Here is a 20107-nt window from a genome sequence, read left to right as displayed (position 1 = left end):
GCCTTTCCCTTTTGGGAGAAATCTGCTCTTTTTGTTCATCAAAAAGTCAAAATGTCACCATCCCAGGGCAATTCCTCTTCTTGTGGCCTCTGCTGTGTGGCTGCCAAGCTGGGCAGAATTCTCTCAGTACACAAAAATGGGGGGAAAAAAATCAAAAAATGGCATGGGGAATGATTCAGCTATCCCAGGAAATCTGAGGGAAGGGGAGGATCACAAATTCAAGCTGCATTCAGCAGGGTTTGGGGGACACTCGAGGCAGAGGAAATCCAGTATGAGCAACCAACACAAGAGGGAAGTGCAGCACCAAAATCCAGCCCTTGGCAGGGAAAGAGCAGCAGGATCCAGGCTGGGCTTGGGGGTCTGTGCTCACACCCAGAGTGGGAAAGATTTGGGAGATTCCCTGGTGGAGCCTTCCCCCCTCCCCCTGGAGAGATGCTGCTCCCATTTATTTCACTCCAAATCCTTAAGCAAAGGTTGTCATTTAAACCCAGGCTGAAGTTCAGCTGGACTGCATCAAGATACATTTAGAATTATCCACGTTTTTTCTCCTCTAAATTCAACTACTCCATCAGCTGCTCTTTGTCACTGTGCCCCTAAAATGACAACATTTCTAAACCTAGAGCAGGAATCTGGACCCAACCACTTTAGGACTTTTTCCCCCAGTATTTCAGAGCCTGTTACAGGAAATCCTACCAGATTTCACGGGGATAATGAGCTTCCAGGCTGTACTTTGGACACAGCCACAACAACTCTCCATCTTAACAATGTCATGGAATGACTCAAAAACACCTTCCTGGACAGAGCCTTTTTTTAAAAAAAATAATTATTTATCTACAGGGTGTAAAGAGGATTTTTGCAGGATGCCTTTGCATTTCCAAAAAAAAAACTCAGAGGGGAAGTGTGTTCTAGGAATTCTAGGAGGTGTCAGAAGACCTTTTGTCAGAAGATTAAAGATCTTTGTGCTTCAATATTTTGTTGGCACTGAGGCAGCACCTCTGTCCTGATGCTTCAGGATTTCAGCTTTTCTATTTGTTGTACATTTGTAATCCTGTAATTTGTAATCCTTCAGTGTGGGACTCCAAACTCCACACACACTGGGAGCTGCTGCTGCTTCCCCACTTTGGGCAGACACAACAATTCCTCTCCAGGCCTGGAAATCAAGGACACCTCACTGCCTCAGGCCCCCAGAGATGGAAACAAAAGGGAGTTGGGGGCAGCAAACTTGGGGGAAATTCCTTCATTCCCTGCAGCTGGAATTGGGAGATGAACCCCCAATGTGCAAATGGACCAAAATCATAAAAGTGGGAAGCCTGTGAGCCATTTTGGGGTGAGTTTTGTCTGCCCTAAATGCACCTGAAGTCACTTTAATAAATAGAACTGCTTTTTATTCTCTGAATTTTGTCTGAATTTCTAGGTAAGCCCCAAAAAGGCATCAGTCCAGGCAGGGAAATGATGATGTGACATCAGATTAGTTGGTGGCCACCAAGCCCTGCTGCCATCCCTCCATTCCCTCCTTTTCCCCATTCCTGAAGGAGCATCTCCTGCCCCAGCAGCTCCTCAGAGCTCAGCCCGGGGTTGGTGTCACCTCCCTGGGTTCCTGGCGGGCTCTGGGGGTGCAGTTTGTGGGGAAGGAGCTCGGGGCTCAGCCAGGGTGTGCTGTGTGAGAGGGGATGAGCACAGCCTGGAAACGGAGCCAGGCAGAATGAGAAACAGATGGGCGGCGATCTGCAAACAGGAACTCCTTTCTTCCCTTCCTTGCCTCCCTCGTTTTGTTTATCCCTGAAAATCCTAACATGAAACACAAGCAGAGAAAAACAACTGCAAGTGACTCCAGGCCAGAAACACAGAACAAATTTATTTCTGATGGGATGAGCTGAGTAAGGCATCAAGTCTTACCTTGGGCCCCAGCAGATCCAGGGAATGATTTCATTGCTGGGAATCCAACAAGGATACTCTGAGCAGTAAAATTAAACATATGTCTGCCCTTTTAGGACTGTTTTAATCAGGAAACTTGATTTATTCCTTTTTTTTCAAAATTTTTTTGCAGATGGCAAGAACAAGGTTTATGCTAAATATTATCAATCCAGATCAGAGTTTGGACTGAGAGTGTTTAATTCTGTGCATCACTCACAGAAAGAGAGGAGCAGCTGAAATCAAAGCTCCATGGAAATTTATGCTCCAAAGGATGAATGTAACATTTGAGTAAATGATTGCAAAGAGTTACACATGGAGCCACAGACGGGGGAATTTAATTTACACAGAGCAGCCTCTCTCTTTTAGCCACTCATCTAATGAAGATTTAAATATGAACTAAATTGCAGACACTTCCAGCAGGAGCAGGATGTTGGATGATGCTCATTCATATTGAAATTACAGCTTTAAGTTCCTCTCAAGCTACAGAAATCTGTTTATAATGGACACACACATATGTGTAAAATAATCCTCTTCTCTAATCATTGCTAAAGTGATGTTTTCCTGATAAAACTCTTATCATAAACATTAAAAATCAGTCTCCTATGTCCCTAAGCCTGTTTAGAAATATTTCCTTTTCAAGTTTTGCTTATCTCTGCCCCGTGCTGTTTTATTATTTCTGTTTCAGTGCACTTTGTGAGACTTGGCTGGGCATTTTCACTTCCAGGCTCTTCTCCATTCAAAGGCTGTTGTTATGCACAAAGAGAGGAAAGTTAAAAAGCAAAAATAACCAAGGAAAAATGAGGAGAGGGACCAAAGCATCACTCCATTGATTCAAGCTGGTTACTGCCTGTCTTTGAGATCAAATAAAATCAACCCTCTTTCAATATCCTCATATAATCTTCTCATATTATTCCAAACAATTCAACAATTCCAACCAATTGTACCAAAGAATTAGGATGATTTCAGATGTCCACAAACACCCCATCCCCTTCCTTTCCAATATTCTGTTAAACCAAAAGCATTTTTTCCTCGAGGGAATCCGACGAGGGCCCAGGAATGCAGCTAAACAAATCACCACCAAAAAAAAAAAAAAAAAAGAATTAAATAAATAAAAGAAAAACAATTCCATGCAAAGCAAAAGCCCCTAAAGAAAGAGATTTGCAGACTTTGTACAACCTCCTGCTGCTCAGCACATTTTGCTGTGTGGGGGAGTTGGGGAAATCCCAGCAGCTCTCTATTGTACCACGTTATTTCTTGGCTCAGTCCCCAGCAAATAAATGATGGTGGAAATAAACTGGATTCACCCCAGTGCAGCAGGGACAGCCAGGGGATCCAGCAGATAACACAGCCAAGGATCAGGATATTTCCTGCACATGGGCTGGAAGTTGGGGGCCTTTGAAATATTTCATTTACTCAACTCTCCTCCCGCTAGCAGAGGCTGCAGGGAGCAGCCCAGTTTCTTCTCCAGCTCAGAAAAAGTGGGTTTTATACCAATAAAAGTGGATTTTACACCAATTAAAGCGAATTTTACACCAATGTTTTCATTTGCCAGCGGTTTTGGCTGGAAGGTTTGTCCCAGCTCGCTGTCCAGGGCTCCCCCAGCTGCTGTGCCAAGGCTGGAGAAATTAAAACAAAGATTTGCTGAATGCAGCTCTTTTCCAGGTAGGTGAAAGGACCCAGCCCTGCCTGGATAGGAGAGGGTAAAGCCTCGCTTTACAAAGCCTCAGCCACTTTCTGCTGCCACATCCATGGCTTGCTTGGGTTTCAATGATCCAGGAAAAGCAAATCCTGCCCTGGCCACCCTCCCCAGACCTACAGAACCCAGCCCTGGAGTGAACCAGTGCCCAGCAACAAAATCCTTCCTCTCACAGCCGAGCCAAAAATAGCTGAAAACCTTTTAAAATAAATTTATTCTTTTATTTCTCTGTTACTTTCAGGCTACACCTGCCCTGAAACATCTGAAGGACACTTTGCCTCTTGACTTACTCCTGCTCAACTCCACAAGTCCAAGCCCAAATGAAGGGGTTATGATGAAATTAAAGTGGTTTGGGTTTTTTTTTTTTTTTTATTATTATTTTAACGAGGAAAACACACTCCAAACTTGAAGGAAATCTGAGCCAGAAAAGCAAATTCTCAATGCCCTTCTAATGAAGCTCATGGTGCTTTACTCACCCCACAATTCCACATCTGCGGCCAAATTTGGATTCCCAGCCCCCAAAGCAATAAAAGCTGGAGATGGATAAAAATTCCCCAGTCCTGAAGCCCTAATAACTCTCCCAGAGCCCAAATTTCGTGGCAGAGGTTTGAGATGAGGGAGAAACAGGGGGGAAAAAAGTCCTTTCCCAGCCTTCTGGCCAGAGCACAGGATCCTGCTCCATAAACCAGCTGCTCTTTCTATTTTTAAACGCTCTGGGGGGACTCAGATATTGCAGAGATGAGAGAGGGGGAGGCTGGTGGAAGCACCTTGGCAGACGGATGGGAAGGAAGGGAATTATCCCTGCGGGATGGGCCCGGGAAGAAATGCTGATTCCAGCTCCACCATCCAGCCCCAACAGGCACCAAAGCTGGACAAAGGTGATTTATTCCTCAAGGCTGCTCTCAGGAATGTTGTTCTTCCACTTCCACCGAGGCTCAGCGCCCACAGAGCAGAAAATGAGCTGGAGTTTGCTGTTCCTTTGCTCTCAGCTTCACCAAAACTCCTAAATAATAATTTCCCCTCTGTTTTTGTGCTGTTTTGAATCAAGTGCGAGGCAGCTGTTGATTTCCCTCAGCCATAAATCGTCCCCTGACACGTGGAAATTCAGGAGATTGGGGAGAAAACAAAATATCAAAGGAGGTGTGAGAGGAGGGGAAATGCTGAGGGTGGGCTGAGCTTTATTTTTGATCTCAATTTATTTTTAATTATTTAGCACATGCTCGCTGGTGTGTCGCCACCCCTTGGAAATTAAAGAAGAGGATGGACTTGCCAAGGGATAAGGGGAAAAGCAAAGCCCCTGCTCCATCTCCTGCTGCTGTGCTGTTTATTTCAGAATATTCCCATTGTTAGGGAGCGAAGCATTCCCATGCCAGCACCAGGAGGGAGAATCAGGCTGGGAAAAAGGCAAAATTTGGCTCAAATTCCTCAGGAGCCTCAGTTTTTCCTATGGAAATCCCCCCTTCCCTGCCCAGCGTGGCTTTTTTAAACATTCCCCCCTCCATTCTGCATTGTACCAAAGGAAGAGATAAAAATAATCCCCTAAAAACGCATTTTCCTGTAGGTAAAGGGATAAGATTTGGAGTTCACTCAGGGAAATTGTAGGATTTCACAGAGGACACAGACAAGGCTCTTGCTGAAGGAATTTTTCTGGATTTGGGCACCCAAAAGTTGCCCTAAACAGGAAAATGGTGAGCAGCAACAGGTGGGCACACATAGAAATATCTGGGATCAGGCCAGCAACACAAAGCCATGTGAAAAAAACAAACTTAAAAACCAAATCAGAGAGGTTTTCTGTGAAAAATCTGACAGCACTTTAAATAAACTGAATATCACAGATTTCATACACAGCCAATTAATTTTGTATTTTTATCTAAAATTTCAATTTGTTTTTTTTTTCTAAAATTAATGTTAATTTTGGAGGCTGCAACACATTTTTCTGGGTGTTCTCCTTTTAAAAATTTGCTTTCTACTTTTACTTTCTTCCCTTTCCCTATCTGATCAGTGTGACAGCTTTCATTTTCAGCTTACAATCAAAAAAAGAAAAAAAAAAGGGAAAAAAAAAGAAAAAAAGGTGGGTGGCAGCTTTATTTCCAGGCACACATTTGATAGCTGGGGGTAGAAAAAGAAACCTTTTTTTTTTTCCCAAAGAAAAGATTTCTATGTAAAAAAAGCAGAGCCAGATCAAATGCAGGGACATTAAATGGCTTGGAAAATAATTTCCAGCCACTCTCACCTAAAAAATAAATCCTCTTCCTGTTCCTTCTTGTTTGATGCAGCAACTCATCCAACCAAGCAAACTTCAATATTGCAACTTCTCTAACGTGGATTTATTTATTTGTTAATTCACTGTGTGACTCTGTCCCAGGCAGAGGAAGGAGATTCCCATCTGGGCAAAGTCCCTGGGAGTTGCTTCCAGAGCAAATTTCATTTTTATTGTTATTTCCTGCTTGAGTAATTCAGCTGGAGCACAGGAGGGAGGCCCAGGGAGAAAAGTCCAAGCATTTTCTGCTGGCTGCAGGTCCCTGCATTCCCCTGGGAATTGCCTGCCTGGGACATGGGGAGGTGGGATCAGAGTTTATTTGGGATTTTTTATCTTCTTTGTTGTCTTTGTGGTGCTCCCAGCATGGCTGGGATGAGTTCATGGGTGACAAACCCTTCTGAGAGCCCCAGCAATCCAAATTTCAGCATAAATATTGATATTAACACACTTAATTCTCCTTCTGCATAAAAATGGAATAGAAAATATCGTTATTAATACCATTAATTCTCCTCCTGAATGAAAATGGAGTAGATTGGGTGCCTGATCCTGAAATCCATGATTAAACACTCCTTGGTTTCACCCTCTGGCTTTAATGAAGTCCTTGCCAATTAACAGTGGGAGTAAATTAAAGAACTTCAGCAACATCAGAGGGGTTAAAAGTGATTTTAAGAGAGGAACAAGAAGCACTTCTTTAGTTTGGTTTTTGGGTTTTTGTGCCATGTCTTTCTGGAGCTGGAATTCCTGTGGCATCCTCGTTTCAGGGATGGCTTTTCCCTGTGGATAAAGGGGCAGAAAATCAACAGGAGGAGAATGAGCAGAGAGATGTGAGGGGAATTATTTTTTCCCCTTCATTGATACAACAAAATGGAAATGGGCTGTTGGTTTTCCCTAATGCGAATAACACCAACTGCACTGATAGATTTGTCATTGCCACTATTGATTTCCTTCCCCAACATAAACTATTTTTAAAAATGCCTCTTAATGGGTTTTTACTCGCTGGCAGGGTTGGGATTTCAGGCTGTTCTCTGCTGGGCCTGCTCTGGGAGGAGCAGCAGGATCTGCCTGTCCTTAAAAGTGAAAGGAAAAGTGGAAAAAAAGGGAAAGTTGGGGGGGAAAAAAAAGGCAAAGGATGAGAAGGATGAGTTGAACTGCAGTGAGGAGAAAAGCAGGAATATCTGTCCCACAGGAACCTGCAGGGAGGGGAGCAGAGCTGCTGCAAACACGAGGATGAGGATCTTGGAGTGCAGCTCTTGTGCCTTGATCCAGGAACAGAATCGAGTGGAGCTGCTGGAGCCAGGCCAGAGGAAACCACGGAGCTGCTCCAGGGCTGGAGCCCCTCTGGGAGAGCTGGGGGTGCTCACCTGGAGAGGAGAAGCTCCAGGGAGAGCTCAGAGCCCCTGCCAGAGCCTAAAGGGGCTCCAGGAGAGCTGGAGAGGGACTGGGGACAAGGGATGGAGGGACAGGACACAGGGAATGGCTCCCAGTGCCAGAGGACAGGGCTGGATGGGATCCTGGGCAGGAATTGTTCCCTGTCAGGTGCCCAGAGCAGCTGGAGCTGCCCCTGGATCCCTGGAAGTGCCCAAGGCCAGGCTGGACAGGGCTGGGAGCAGCCTGGGATGGTGGGAGGTGTCCCTGCACATGGGATGGGGTTTAAGTTTGGGTTGTTCCAGCACATTCCATGGCAGTGGAAGTGGCAGAGGGAGACCTGGAGAGTCCTGACCTCATCTCTGCTCTTTGTGGAGTTCGGTTGGGATCACAGAGAGGATTTCCTGAAAAAAATGAATGAAAGAGAGACGGAGAGAAGGAAAGAAAGGAGGAAAGAAGAAAGAAGGAAAGAAAAGGCAAAAAGAAGGAAAAAAAGGAGAGAAAGAAGGAAAGAGGATTTATATATATAAATAAAAAAATGTAAAAATTACAATAAAGGCAAAGGGAGCAGGAAAAAACAAACAAATAAATAATAAATACATATATAATATATATAATATATATAATATATATAATATATATTTACATATATATATCTTTTTTACATAAATAAAAGATTTCTGATAAAGACAAAATGAACCAAAAACAAAACCAACAACAAACAAAAAGAACCCCACAAGCCCAAATAAATAACTAAATAAACACTGAATATATATTCAATATATTCAATATATTCAATATACACTGAATATAAACTAAATAACTTGAACATTAATAAACTAGCAATCAATATATAGCTATAAATAAATGAAAAAACATAAATAAAGGACAAAAAAACCCTAATAAATAAATGAATAAATAAATAAATATATTTTAAATATATATATATATAATAATCGCGTGTGCACGTGCTTTTTTTTTTTTTTTTTAATTTTTTTTTAATTAAAGGAAACCTTAATTTCTCCTGCTCTCTCCCGCGCATCCCCCACCCATCCTCAGCGGGGCGGGGGCATCCCGGCTGCGCTGCCCCCATCCCTCCCTCCCCATCCCTCCCCATCCCTCCCCATCCCTCCCCATCCCTCCCATCCCTCCCCATCCCTCCCCATCCCTCCCATCCCTCCCCATCCCTCCCCATCCCTCCCCATCCCTCCCATCCCTCCCATCCCTCCCCATCCCTCCCCATCCCTCCCCATCCCTCCCCATCCCTCCCATCCCTCCCCATCCCTCCCCATCCCTCCCCATCCCTCCCCATCCCTCCCATCCCTCCCATCCCTCCCCATCCCTCCCATCCCTCCCATCCCTCCCCATCCCTCCCATCCCTCCCCATCCCTCCCATCCCTCCCCTCCCTCCCCATCCCTCCCATCCCTCCCCATCCCTCCCATCCCTCCCATCCCTCCCCATCCCTCCCCATCCCTCCCCATCCCTCCCATCCCTCCCTCCCTGGCTGCGCGGGCCGTGTGGGCGGTGTCTCCGCGGCTCCCCGGCCGTGTGTGGCTGTCGCCGGCGCTGTCCCCGAGCCCGCGGCGTGCATGGCCCTGCGCGGGCGGCGATGGCTCCGCGCTGATGGCCCAGCTCGCCATGGCTGCCAGAGAGGAGCTGTACAGCAAAGTCATCCCCCGGCGGAACCGCCAGCCCCGCGCCGGGACCATCAAACATGGCTCATCGCTGGAGATCCTGCTCTCCATGGGCTTCCCCAAGGCACGGGCGTAAGTCGCTGCCCCGCGGGGCTTTTCGCCTCCTTCCTTTCGCTTTACGGAGGAAACAGAGAGAGGGAAGCGGCGGGCGCCGCTCGGCTGCGCTGCTCCGGGGCTGAGAGGGGCCGGACGCGGGGAGGGAGCGCCGGGAGCCGGGGATCCAAACCGGGAGGAGGCGGGGATGCGCTGCCGGAGAGGGGGATGCACTCCTGGAGAGGGAGGATGCACTCCTGGAGAGGGAGGATGCTCTGCCGGAGCGGCCCGGACAGCGGGGGATGCGCTCTCGGAGAAGGGGGATGCTCTGCCGGGGCAAGGGGATGCGCTCCCGGAGAGGGAGGATGCTCTCCCAGAGAGGGAAATGCTCTCTCGGAGCGGGGGGATGCTCTCTCGGAGGGGGAAATGCTCTCTCGGAGCGGCCCGGACAGGGGGGGATGCTCTCCCGGCAGCGGGCAGTGCTCTCCCGGCTGTGAGGGGATGCACTCCCGGAGCGGCCCGGAGATGCCTTCTCGGAGCAGCCAGGGAAGCGGGGAATGCTCTCCTGGCAGCGGGGGATGCTCTCCCCGAGCAGGGGGATGCTCTCCTGGCAGCGGGGAATGCTCTCCCCGAGCAGGGGAATGCTCTCCCCGAGCAGGGGGATGCTCTCCCCGAGCAGGGGGATGCGCTCCTGGCATCGGGGGATGCTGTCCTGGCAGCAGGGGGATGCTGGAGGACCCGCGGGATGCTCCGCTCGCATCCTCCGGCGGCCGCAGGAGCCCCGGGCGCTCCGGGTCCCGTCCCCGCAGCTCGCCCGTATCGTCCCGAGGCTGGGGATCGCCAGAGGCAGATTTTGCCACCCAGACTGGAATTGCTTTAGCTCGGACACCCGGGGGATTTTCTTTAATCAGGGTACAAGTCACCCTGAAAGCGACGGAGCAACAGAAGTAAATTTCCAACCCGAAGTGGTTCGGTTTTTCTTGTCCAATTCATGCCCTGGTGTAATCTCCCTGCGTGTGCTTATGCTTTAAATTAATCAGGCAGGAAACTAATGATAACTTAATTATTATTAAGTTAAGAACAGTGGGACTGCTCGTTTTGGGATGGAAATGAAACCAGTGAGGATTGGGATGGTGCCTTGATCTCCTTAAGTTTTCCGTTTGTTGTTGATACCAATCAGAACTCCGGGGATTTGCAGCCTGTCTTGTCACAAGGATTGTTGTTTTTTTATATATATATATATATAAATATAGACAGGCACATGCAGTTTAAGGGCATATGTTCCTTGTGGATTCATGGATCCACCAGCACATGCAGGAAATCTTATTTTTGTTTTCCACGGGGCTGCTTTGCACTCCTTATGGCTGTCAGTTATCTCCTGAGATCAGCAGGCAGCTTTCAGGCACAGTGAATGCAAATCAAGAGCAGGGCAGAGCGGTGACTTCATGCTTAGCTCGGTTGGAAGAAAAGATGGTTGGAAGGAAAGATGTGCGTATTTCAGTGGAGCTGGAATTAAAAAAAAAATCCCAGCTTGATCCTATGAATGAAAGTGGTTCTTACCTGCACAACAGTGCCATCAAGGCTGCCAGGCAGCCCTGCTCCTGCCTGACTCAGGAATTGTGTCTGTTGGTCACATTCCTGCCCCAAAAGCAGTGATATTTGTTGAAGTGTACTCAGAGCTTCATCACGCAAAGCAGAGAAGGTTAAACACAGAGAACAAGCCAGAAAAATGGGCAAAATATCCCTAAATGCAAAAAGGGATATTGGGAATCCAGCCAGGCAGATGGGTAAATCTGTCAGGATAACCCTGTGTGACAGCTCAGCTCTCTGCTGGGACAGGCACCGAAATGCTACAAATAATTCATCATTAAAGTTCAGACAAGAAGCAAAACGGAAATAAACCCAATAAAATCCACGCCACCAAGGGTAGGATGTGGAGTTTGGGAGCTTGAGAGAAAGGAGTGCATGGCAAAAGGACATTCCCTAAAGGTCCAGAGAATTCTTTTTAGCTCTCAGCATTTCTCTGTAAGTGGAAATGAAAATACCAAGATGCCAGCGAGGTGAAAACATCATCTCCCTGCCAGAGGCTGTATGGAGAAGTAGCTTTAAAGCCCTGGTGAGTGTTCCCCCAAAACTCTCCCACCTCTGTCTCCTGCCCCAAAGCCACAGCTCCAGCAGGAGCCAGGGAATTCAGAGAAATGGGATTTCAGCTCTGCATGCAAACAGGAGCCAGGCTGGTACTTAAAAGTGGTGACCATCTGTTTGGGTGGCTTATGCAAAACAAACCTCCAAGTTGTCAGACAAGTCTGTCAGGCATGTCACAAAATACCATGGCTGCTGGCAGCAGCGGCCTCCTGGCTCTTGGGGGGGACTGAAGGGGCAGGGGACACCGAGGCTCAGCTCAGGCAGGGTCACAGGGCTGAGCTGCAAGCAGAATTTCCAGGGTGGCATTGAGGAGTGAGATCCTGGGCAGAACTCGCACTGCCTGACTTCCAGCTTCACCCTGCAGGTGTTAAAACAATTCAGGGTGAAAGGCTAAAATGTGATTTCCAGGTGTTAAGGGGAGAAGTTGGGCTGAGCCAGGCAGGAGCCGAGAGGGGATGTCAGGTAGCAGCTGCAAAACTGCCCTGGATCTTGGCTTCACATCAAGGGGTTCTTGAAAAAGCCTTTATTTGTCCATCCTACAGGTGGTTTATGGGGGACTGGGCATGGAGGGCCCATCAAAGGACTTGTTCTTCCTTTCTGAACTGAGAAACTACTGAAATTAATGGATCTGCACTGCTGTGCCTCACAGCTCACACTGACACCTTGGAGGTTTTCCCTCTTCCCCCCTCCACAGGATTTTTTGGCACAGATCTGTCTGTTTTCCTCCTTCCCAGCCCCAGCTTCAGTTCAGGGCTCCTCTAAATCACAGGGTGATGTTCAAACCACTTTTGGAAGCTTTCACCTGAGCCTGGCACCTGCTCAGAGCACTGCAGTGTGTCATCCCTTTGAACCATCACCACGAGCTGCTGTTCTGCCCTGCTGGCTCTTGCCAGCACACAGCCATTATTATTATTATTATTATTTTATTTTGCAATTAGCCCATTAGATTACGTACTGTCTGGTCCCACAGGCTGTCCCTATCCCCAGGAGTTTCTGACTGAAGCAAGCAAGGAAGGCAAAGGTGATGTTATAATTCCCATTTTACTCTTGTTCGCACCTAGGCCTAATCAAACCCCCTAAGCACAACAAGAGGATTCCTCCAGAAAGAGATTTCATACAAATATTGTTTTCCCAGTTGCCCCAAAATATTATTTATCATTTTGTTACGAATCTCCCATCTGTGGTTCCACCTAATTGTCATCCAATCTGCCTGCCAGCACCTCTCACTACCGTTTATAATCCCTGTATATCCCTGAGAGTGAGAGAGGAAAAGCATAAAGTAATTTACAGTCCCTCAAAACCACAGGGGATCACTTACAACTCCTATGCATGCAGAAGCAATTTAAAAAAAAAGAGAAATCCATAATGTGTCTATAAAAGGCTAAAATTGAAAAAAAAAATTAGTGATGGGCTGCATTTTCATTCAGGATGGAAGAAGACCTTTGACCAAACTTGAATTATTGAAGCTTATTTATCCTGCATGGTGCAGAAATCAATGTGGCTCCAGAACCTACAAGTTTGAAAAGTTTCATGTCAGCCTTTAAACTCCTGCAAAACATCCTCAAAACCAGAAAGTTAAAATTCTAGCATGAGGAAAAAGAATTAATCCTGCTCTCTTTGTTTTAATTCTGGCTTCACATATGTGCATGGATACATCAATGCATAAAATTTAAGATGCTTCAGACGCTGCATATGACTCTGAACCCAAGCCACAGCTCTGAGATGCTGTTTCAGAAGAGATCCAGGCCTAAGAAATTGAAGATAATTCCCTGTTCCCTGCCATTACTCAGGCTGGGTAAATCACTGCCCATAACCAGAACACTTAAATTAGAGATATTGTGCTTTTTCTGTCACTCTGCTGTCTCTGATAAGCAAAAGAGATGACACAGGTGGCAAAGCTTTCCAAAACTAAATGGATGTTCCTTCCCCTCATCTGGGCCTGGAAAAGGGTTTAACTGTGTGTCCATGGCCTGGGGAGGAGTTAATTCCCCTGGACCTGGATTAAACCAGTCTGGCTTGGATTTGCCTTCTCAGAAACGATGGGAATTCACAAGTATTAAAGGTTTCATTATTGCCGGAGAAATGAAGCTCAGATCCAGTTTACAAACACTAAAAGCTTCTCTGGTGTTCTGAAAGGGATTTTAGCCTGCTAAGACATGCTTTGCTTAGTAACAGACTTAGCAACATCTCAGGATTTCAGCACAGCAAGGCTGGGACTCGCTCCTTCCTCAAGGGTTGGAGCTGGATTTGGGAAATTGCTGTGTGGAAGCGAAGTGCTGCTCACAATTTTCAATTTTGAAGTGGTTTCCCTTCCTTCCCAGCTTTGCCTTCAGGGTGTTTGTTTTCTGCAGATACTCCTGGCTGAAATTCATCCTTCTACAAAGACCCAGCCCCAACTTGAAGGATTTTCCTGATTCCCAGTGACTGCTGCTGGCCCAGGGTGTGGAGGGAAGCCCCATCCCTAGGGAAGAAGCCGATGGACAGAAATGTTGCTGGAAGCAGCAGCTTGGGAGGCTCCATTGAAAGGGATTTCCCAGTTTAGCAGCACTGGAGGAAATCTTGAACCCTTGAATGGAAAACCCAGGTGCTGTAGCCACGAGGGTTTAGGGAGAAGCTTCCCCTGATGCTCTGTCTGTGCTGATCACTCCAGGGAGGGAGTCTGGGGCTTGGATGGAGCCGTGGATTGTGTGGCAGAGAAACCAGCTGAGCAAAATGCTTTCATTTCCAGCCCTGCCCATGGACATTTGGGAGCACGAGCTTCCTAGGAAGGGTTTGTAACCTGCTTCCAAATGTGACAGAGGGAGAAGTGCTGGAGGTGGAACTTTGGGGAGTCACTTGCACAAGCCCCTGGTTCCCTGCACTCAGCTCTGTGCCCACGCTGGGGTTTAGGGGGTGAGGCTGGAGCAGCTGCAGCTCTGAACTGCTCTGGTTTGTGCATTGCAATTCCTGGCTCAGAACAGTTCTGTCCATCTGCATCCAGCAGCTCTGCAGGACAGGCACGGGGAGACAACGCTGCCAGGGAGGTGCTCTGGAGAAAGGCTCCAGAAACATCCATTTGGGACTCACTCCCGTGGCTGCTCTGTACATGGATTTTCATTTTTTTCCACTGGCTTTACAGCAGATGTCTGCTGTGGGACTGAGATGATTCCTGCAGGATCCAGGTTGTTCCGTGCCAGGGGCTCCAGTGTGTTTGGGGTGGGGGGATCTCCGTGATTCCTTACTTGAAAGATCTAAAGCTATTAACCACAGAGGGCTTTTAATTTCCACAGTGCATTCTGAAAACTGAGGCACAGAGAAGTTTAGATATCAAATCTATAGTCAGGCTGATATTTGTACCTGAATCTGTAGATTTCAGTCCAAGACTTTGATCAGATCTGAGTAGAACAACTTCTTCCATGACATGGTACAACATTTTCAGAGGGAGGGAGAGATGTTATCAGAGGCAAAGGAGTCATTCCTGTGATAAGATCACGCTGTAAAATGATAAAGTGGCAGTGCTTGGTGTTACCTCAGTGATTCAGGATGCTGGACACAGAACTGCCATTAATCAAATGGACACAGAACTGCCATTAATCAAATCTGATGGCTGGGAGCCGTGGAGCAATCAGATATTCAGGGCTGATATCCACAGAGAAAACGCTTCTGCCACAAGTGTCGAGGAAAGAGTTTAAGGACAGAGCACAAAGATTGCTCAGCCAAGGTCAGGGAGTCCCTGCAGGACTTGCTGGCCCAGAGAAGGAGCTCGTGTGTGTTCAGGGTGGAAAACAAAAAGCAAACTCCTTTCAGTGCCTGCACACCCCACGCTTCACTGGGATCTCGTATTTGGGTTTTTGAGCACCACCATGTGCAGTGAGGGCCCGGGTCAGCCAGCAGCCAGCATTCCCTGGATTGCTGAGATGTGGTTTTCAAGGCCATCTGACTTTGGCAAACGCTGACAGAGATGTCAGAGAGTTTCCTGGTCCCTGAGTACTTGGTTTGTTTTGGTATTAAAATTACATGGTGACAAGAAAACATTTCCTTGGGCTTCCGTCCCTCTGGTGATTTCCTTGTCTTGGAGCCAAGGTCCTGAACTTGATCCTACCCTCTGCTCTAGGAAGGAGAGGAGCTCAGAAAGTGCAGCCCAGACCTCACATGTCACCGAGGGAGCCTGAAAAATTGCTCCATGCCTTCTGTGTCAGAGCCCCAAGCAGTTAAAAACCTGATCCTTAGGATGTAATTCCCTTTCAAGCTTCCTATCAGCTTGGAGGGACACAGATACCAGCATTATCTTTCTGTCCCTTTTTCTTTCTCTTCACCTATCTCCAGACCCATACCACTGTCAGGAGCCAGTTTAAATTTCCTGATGAGATTCTCAAGACAAGGAGTGGCAGGAGGAACTCAGGGTTTCAGATATGCAGCGAGGTTGAACGGAGCCTTGTTGGCATTAAATGCTGATTCTCCTTTCCCCCTGGGCAGTGGCAGCGTGCTGGGCTGCTCCCTGCAGAATTCTGCCTCTTGTAAAGCCCTCTGGAAGTTCATCCCTGGATTATTGCTGCCGCTTTCCTGTGGAACAGCCCGTGCTCAGAGGATGCTGCAAGCCCTCGAGAGCCGCAGAAGTCAGGGGGGAATTCCATTCTTTGAAAGATCATGAGGAAAAAAAATAAATTAAAAAACCTCTAAAGACGTGGAGCTTTAAAATATCACGTGCTAACCCCATCCTGAGGACACTTTTGTGTTTTTAAGTCACTTTTGAAAGTGAATTTGGACTCCCAGATTTTGCTCAGAGTTGAAAACGCTGCCCTGGGTTTTAACTAAGAGCTCATCGTGGATTCACAGCATGTGCTCTGCAATTGCAAAAAGAATAGAGACATCCATGTGTGTGTCTGTGCTGCACCAGTCTAATTATCCTCAACAAGCAGAGTCATCAAAGGAGCTGTGTTTCAGCAGCTGACAGCGTTTTGGATTCCAGCACCAAGGCTCTCTGCAGCCTTTGTTCACCACTGCCACGCTGGGGCTCGCTCACCCCCTCTGCAAACCCAAAAGAGAAGGGTCCTGGGTGCTTTTCTGTCCCCACCACGCTCTCTGCTGCCTGCTCGAGCACAAAGGCTGAGGCTGGACAGCAGCAGAGTGGAGGGGGAAAAGATGTGAGTGAGGAACTGGGGGAATTGCTGAAATTGCAGCTGACAGCCTGCCTAAAAAGTGTTTGAGACCCCTCGGATCCCCTGTCCGTGTTCATAAGGTCCTTTCAAACCTGCTCTTAAAATTTCTCCTGAGGTTTAGCAAGTCCCAGCAGCCAAAGGTGGGGTTTGAGGTTCTCCTGAACACCCAGAGCTCATGGTACAGAGCTAGGAGACACCAACCCCACACACCTGGGGAGCAGGAGCGCTCCTGGATTCCCTGGGAAGCCTCAGAATTCCCATTTCTCACAAAGATTCCCAAAAGAACACAGCTGCGTGCGCAGGTGTGACAAAATCCTTCAGGTATGGTCAGGACCTGAATAAAATTGAACCAGAGAACCAGTAATTAGAAATTGAGCCTGGAAGGAGGGAGAGGAGATGTGTTTGATGTCTCTGCTTTCCCCAGACAACAAATCTGTGCCCTTGAGGCTGAATTCTGGCACTGCCAACACCTCACAGGCCACTCCCTGCCAGCAGAACACCCTGGGAATGCTGCTGGAGGGACAGGGCTGAGCAAACCTTGGGAGATCTGCCCTCCCAAAGATTGGGAGCTCTGATGGACACCCCCAGCCCGGCATGGAGAGAGGTTCAAAGCGTGTTTCACTCCCACCCATCACCCCCTGCCATTATCAAACACAAGTTGAGTGCCACTTTTCACCCTTTCAGGAAGTGTTAGTGATGGTCTGCTCTCCAGGTTTGGGCAGAATTAATCATCGGGGGCTGCTGACTGTGACATCATTTGCCAGCATAGAGCTGGGGGTGTTTCAGGGAGATTTCTCATCTCCTGATGTGTAAAAATGACTATTTTCTTTCCCCTGTGCTCAATGAAATCCAGCAAGTTCTTCCACGAGTCATCCCATGAATGGGTTAATTCAGCCAAGCTCCTCATGCTGGAGTGGCTGAGACCAAGATGCCCCAAACATTTCCACCCAAGCAGGCATTAAATGGCACTGGGAAGACCCCAAAGCGATCAGGTGGTGCTCCTTTTCCTCTGAGCTGTTCCCCATTTTACCGACAGCCATTTGCAGTTTTGTGATGCAAATTTGAAGCCCTGACTTGGTGCTGAGATGAAACCCCTGTGGTCATTTCCCCAAACCCGGTTTTTATGAACCACAGCCCTGTTGTTGGAGGAGGAAAGGTAAACGCCCTCCCTGCTCCAGGAGCTGACAATAAACAGGAGCCAGAAGGAGCCTCCAGAGGGGAGGATGGGGAGAAGGAAGGGAGAAGCCAGGCCCTGATCCCAGCATTTTGCCTCCAAAATCCCTTTTTCCCCAGTGGTTACAGTGAGTTGGATTGATGGGTAAATCCACAGCTGCACGAGGAAAAAGAGATTTTGGAGGCAATGCTGGGATCAGGGCCTGGCTTCTCCCTTCCTTCTCCCCATCCTCCCCCCTGGAGGCTCTCAGATAAGCACCATTCCCATTTCACAGACAGAAAAATGCAGCTTGAGACCATTCCTGGAGGCTCCTGATGCCAGAGAGAGCACCCTCATTAACATTTTCCTTCCACTGGAGACAAAGGGCTCTCCAGAACCGCAGGCTCTAAGTGGTGTCAATGATGTCCTGCTCCCTTGTTCTACAGTTATATTGGATTTTTGCCTCACAATCGATATTTCCTTCTGAGAGGAGCTGCCAGGCCCCAGTGAGTGTCAGATCACAATATATTAGCCAGGGATAAGCCAGTTCTCCAAGGCTCCATTCAGAGAAATCTCCACCTAACCCAGATTTGGAGCTGGTTCATTTTCACACCAGTCCACGGGCAGCAGGAGCAAGCCTGGGAGTAAATGGGGTTTACAGCTGCACCTTACAAATCCCATTTCTGTTCTTTTTACAGTCTCTTCATAGCTGTATCATAAATGCATTCATGTTCTGAGGGGCAAAGCCTTCCAGCAGTGTAAATCAGCCCAGCACCATTTCCTTTGTTGGAGCAATAATAACGCACAGCAGCTGAGCATCTTCCCCAGAAATAACCCAGCTTTCATTGCTAGCAAAGTTTCCTTTAGAGAAATGGGTATTTTATACCATTCAGGGAATGCTAAAAAAATAAAAATAAAAAAAAAGCCTGGGTATAAATAAGAGACAGCACCAAAGCCTCTGGGAAGGAAAATATAAAGCTCAGGTGTTTCACAGCACATTTATGTGTTGGGGCAGTGGAGTATTGTATAAATAATGACTCCAGCCTGGAGCTGGGGCACATAATCCTGCTTTTCCAGGCAGCTGGATCCATGGGAACCCTGGTTATTTGGGTCTCAGAGACATCAGCCCAGCAGAGGATGAGTCAGGAAGGGAACACAGAGCTGTGATGGCACAGGGCAGCTGATGCTTGCTTCCAGGTCACAGCAAACACAGGAATCTGTCCTGTTCAGCCCTCACTTCACGTCTCCAAGCTCTGTGTGGGGTGAGCTGCACCATCAGAGCCCCTCACACCAACCTGAGCTGCGTGGGGGGAGATTTTAAAGCGTTGCTAAGATTTGGTGAGAAGAGTGTGATTTGCAGGGGGGAAATGACCTGCTCCCCCTGGAATTTCCTGTTTTCTCCCCGAGCCAATATTGTGTGCTGGCATGGGGAGCTCAGCCGATATGAGGATCCCTCATTTCACCAGCCAGCTGCCCAAAGAAGCCCATCAGATGCTGTCACAGAGGGGACTGAACTCCCCAAAACACCCTGACTTTGGGGATCTGTGCATCTTCCCCATCTCCCTCCTCTTCCTGCCCCAAAGCTGCTCATCCTCACTGAGATCAAAAGGACGTTCCACCCCTGGGAATTCCAACGTGCTGGAAGTGCAGAGTGTGCCTGGGATTCAGCTGGACTCACACATTCCCACTAAAATTTGCCAGATTTTATTGGCCACAGCCTGTAGCTCCTCTGGAAGCGCATCCCCCGGGGAGGAATTTGTGCATCACCCTGTGCTCTTCACCCTGCCTGTGTCCTGCCAGGTTTCTGCTGTGACTCAGCCTGGCCAAGGGCATGGGGCCTCCTGAGATCCTTTTCATCTTCTGCTGGGCAGCTCCAGGGAGCAGCTGCTGATTTCTGTGCTCGTTCTGGGTGTTCAGAGAGGCCCATCTGCTGCAAAGGGAACGTTCAAAGGGCAGGGCCAAGGCTGCTCAGAGAAAATGTGACAGCAGGAGGGGGGAAAAGTGAAGAATCTTCCACAGAAATGTGTCATCCCCAAAGAGCCTGAGGCCAGGTTGGCAGGGCTAGGTTTGGAAGTAGGTTCTGGGATCACAAAGCATGGGAACAGGATTTGCTGTGTCTTTGTATCTCCTCCCTCTGCTCACCCCCCACCAACCTCCATGACAAATGGAGACAAAATTCCCCTGTAGCTGCTGCCACTGCCATTCCCAAGCAGAGGAGCTTGCTGAGGTGTCCTGGGACTACCCTGGATGACAGCTCAGTAGATCTTTGCTTGTTTTGGGGGAGAAGGATGGCAGAGATGTCACCTCAGCCCCTCCTGGCAGCCAGGGGGGCTGTGCAGGCACGGGGAGGGACGAGAGCAGGGAGTGCCAGAGCACCCAGCCCAAACCCAGCACCCAAAACCCCCTCGTGCCTCTGTGGGAGCGGGGAGGACACTCACAGGGGTAGCTTTATCCCTTCTGACAGCAAAAAGCCACTTGAAAACCGCCTCAGATCTCACAGGAAGCTGAAATGATCGACACAGCTGAGCCACCAGCCCAGAAGAAGCATCTTCCTTGGTTCCTGGAGCCACAGCCAGCTCCAAGTGCAGGGTGCTGCCTTTTTTTGGCTTCAGGAGTGCAATAAGTCCCTGTCTCATGGGTGGTGTGGAGGATAAATCCATCAGAGATGCCAGCTGTGACAGTGATGGGGCACAGGAGTTGTGTCTGGA

General features: G+C 48.2%; 1 protein-coding gene across 2 annotated transcripts in view; it reads left to right on the top strand.

Moving 5' to 3' along the window:
* The first annotated feature begins 8752 nt into the window (after positions 1-8752).
* The window catches only part of UBASH3B (ubiquitin associated and SH3 domain containing B), a 55172-nt gene continuing 43817 nt past the window's right edge, over positions 8753-20107 (top strand). The window contains exon 1 of one of the 2 annotated variants that reach the window (XM_058857137.1): positions 8753-9002. In XM_058857137.1, coding sequence (XP_058713120.1) covers positions 8860-9002 — 143 coding nt within the window. In that variant the 5' untranslated portion in view covers positions 8753-8859. The remainder of the gene's footprint in view (positions 9003-20107) is intronic. The other variant, XM_058857138.1, reaches the window with a different exon arrangement.

This window comes from Poecile atricapillus, chromosome 25 (assembly GCF_030490865.1).
Source record: "Poecile atricapillus isolate bPoeAtr1 chromosome 25, bPoeAtr1.hap1, whole genome shotgun sequence".
Taxonomy (NCBI): domain Eukaryota; kingdom Metazoa; phylum Chordata; class Aves; order Passeriformes; family Paridae; genus Poecile; species Poecile atricapillus.
This window is presented reverse-complemented; position numbering and strand designations above follow the sequence as displayed.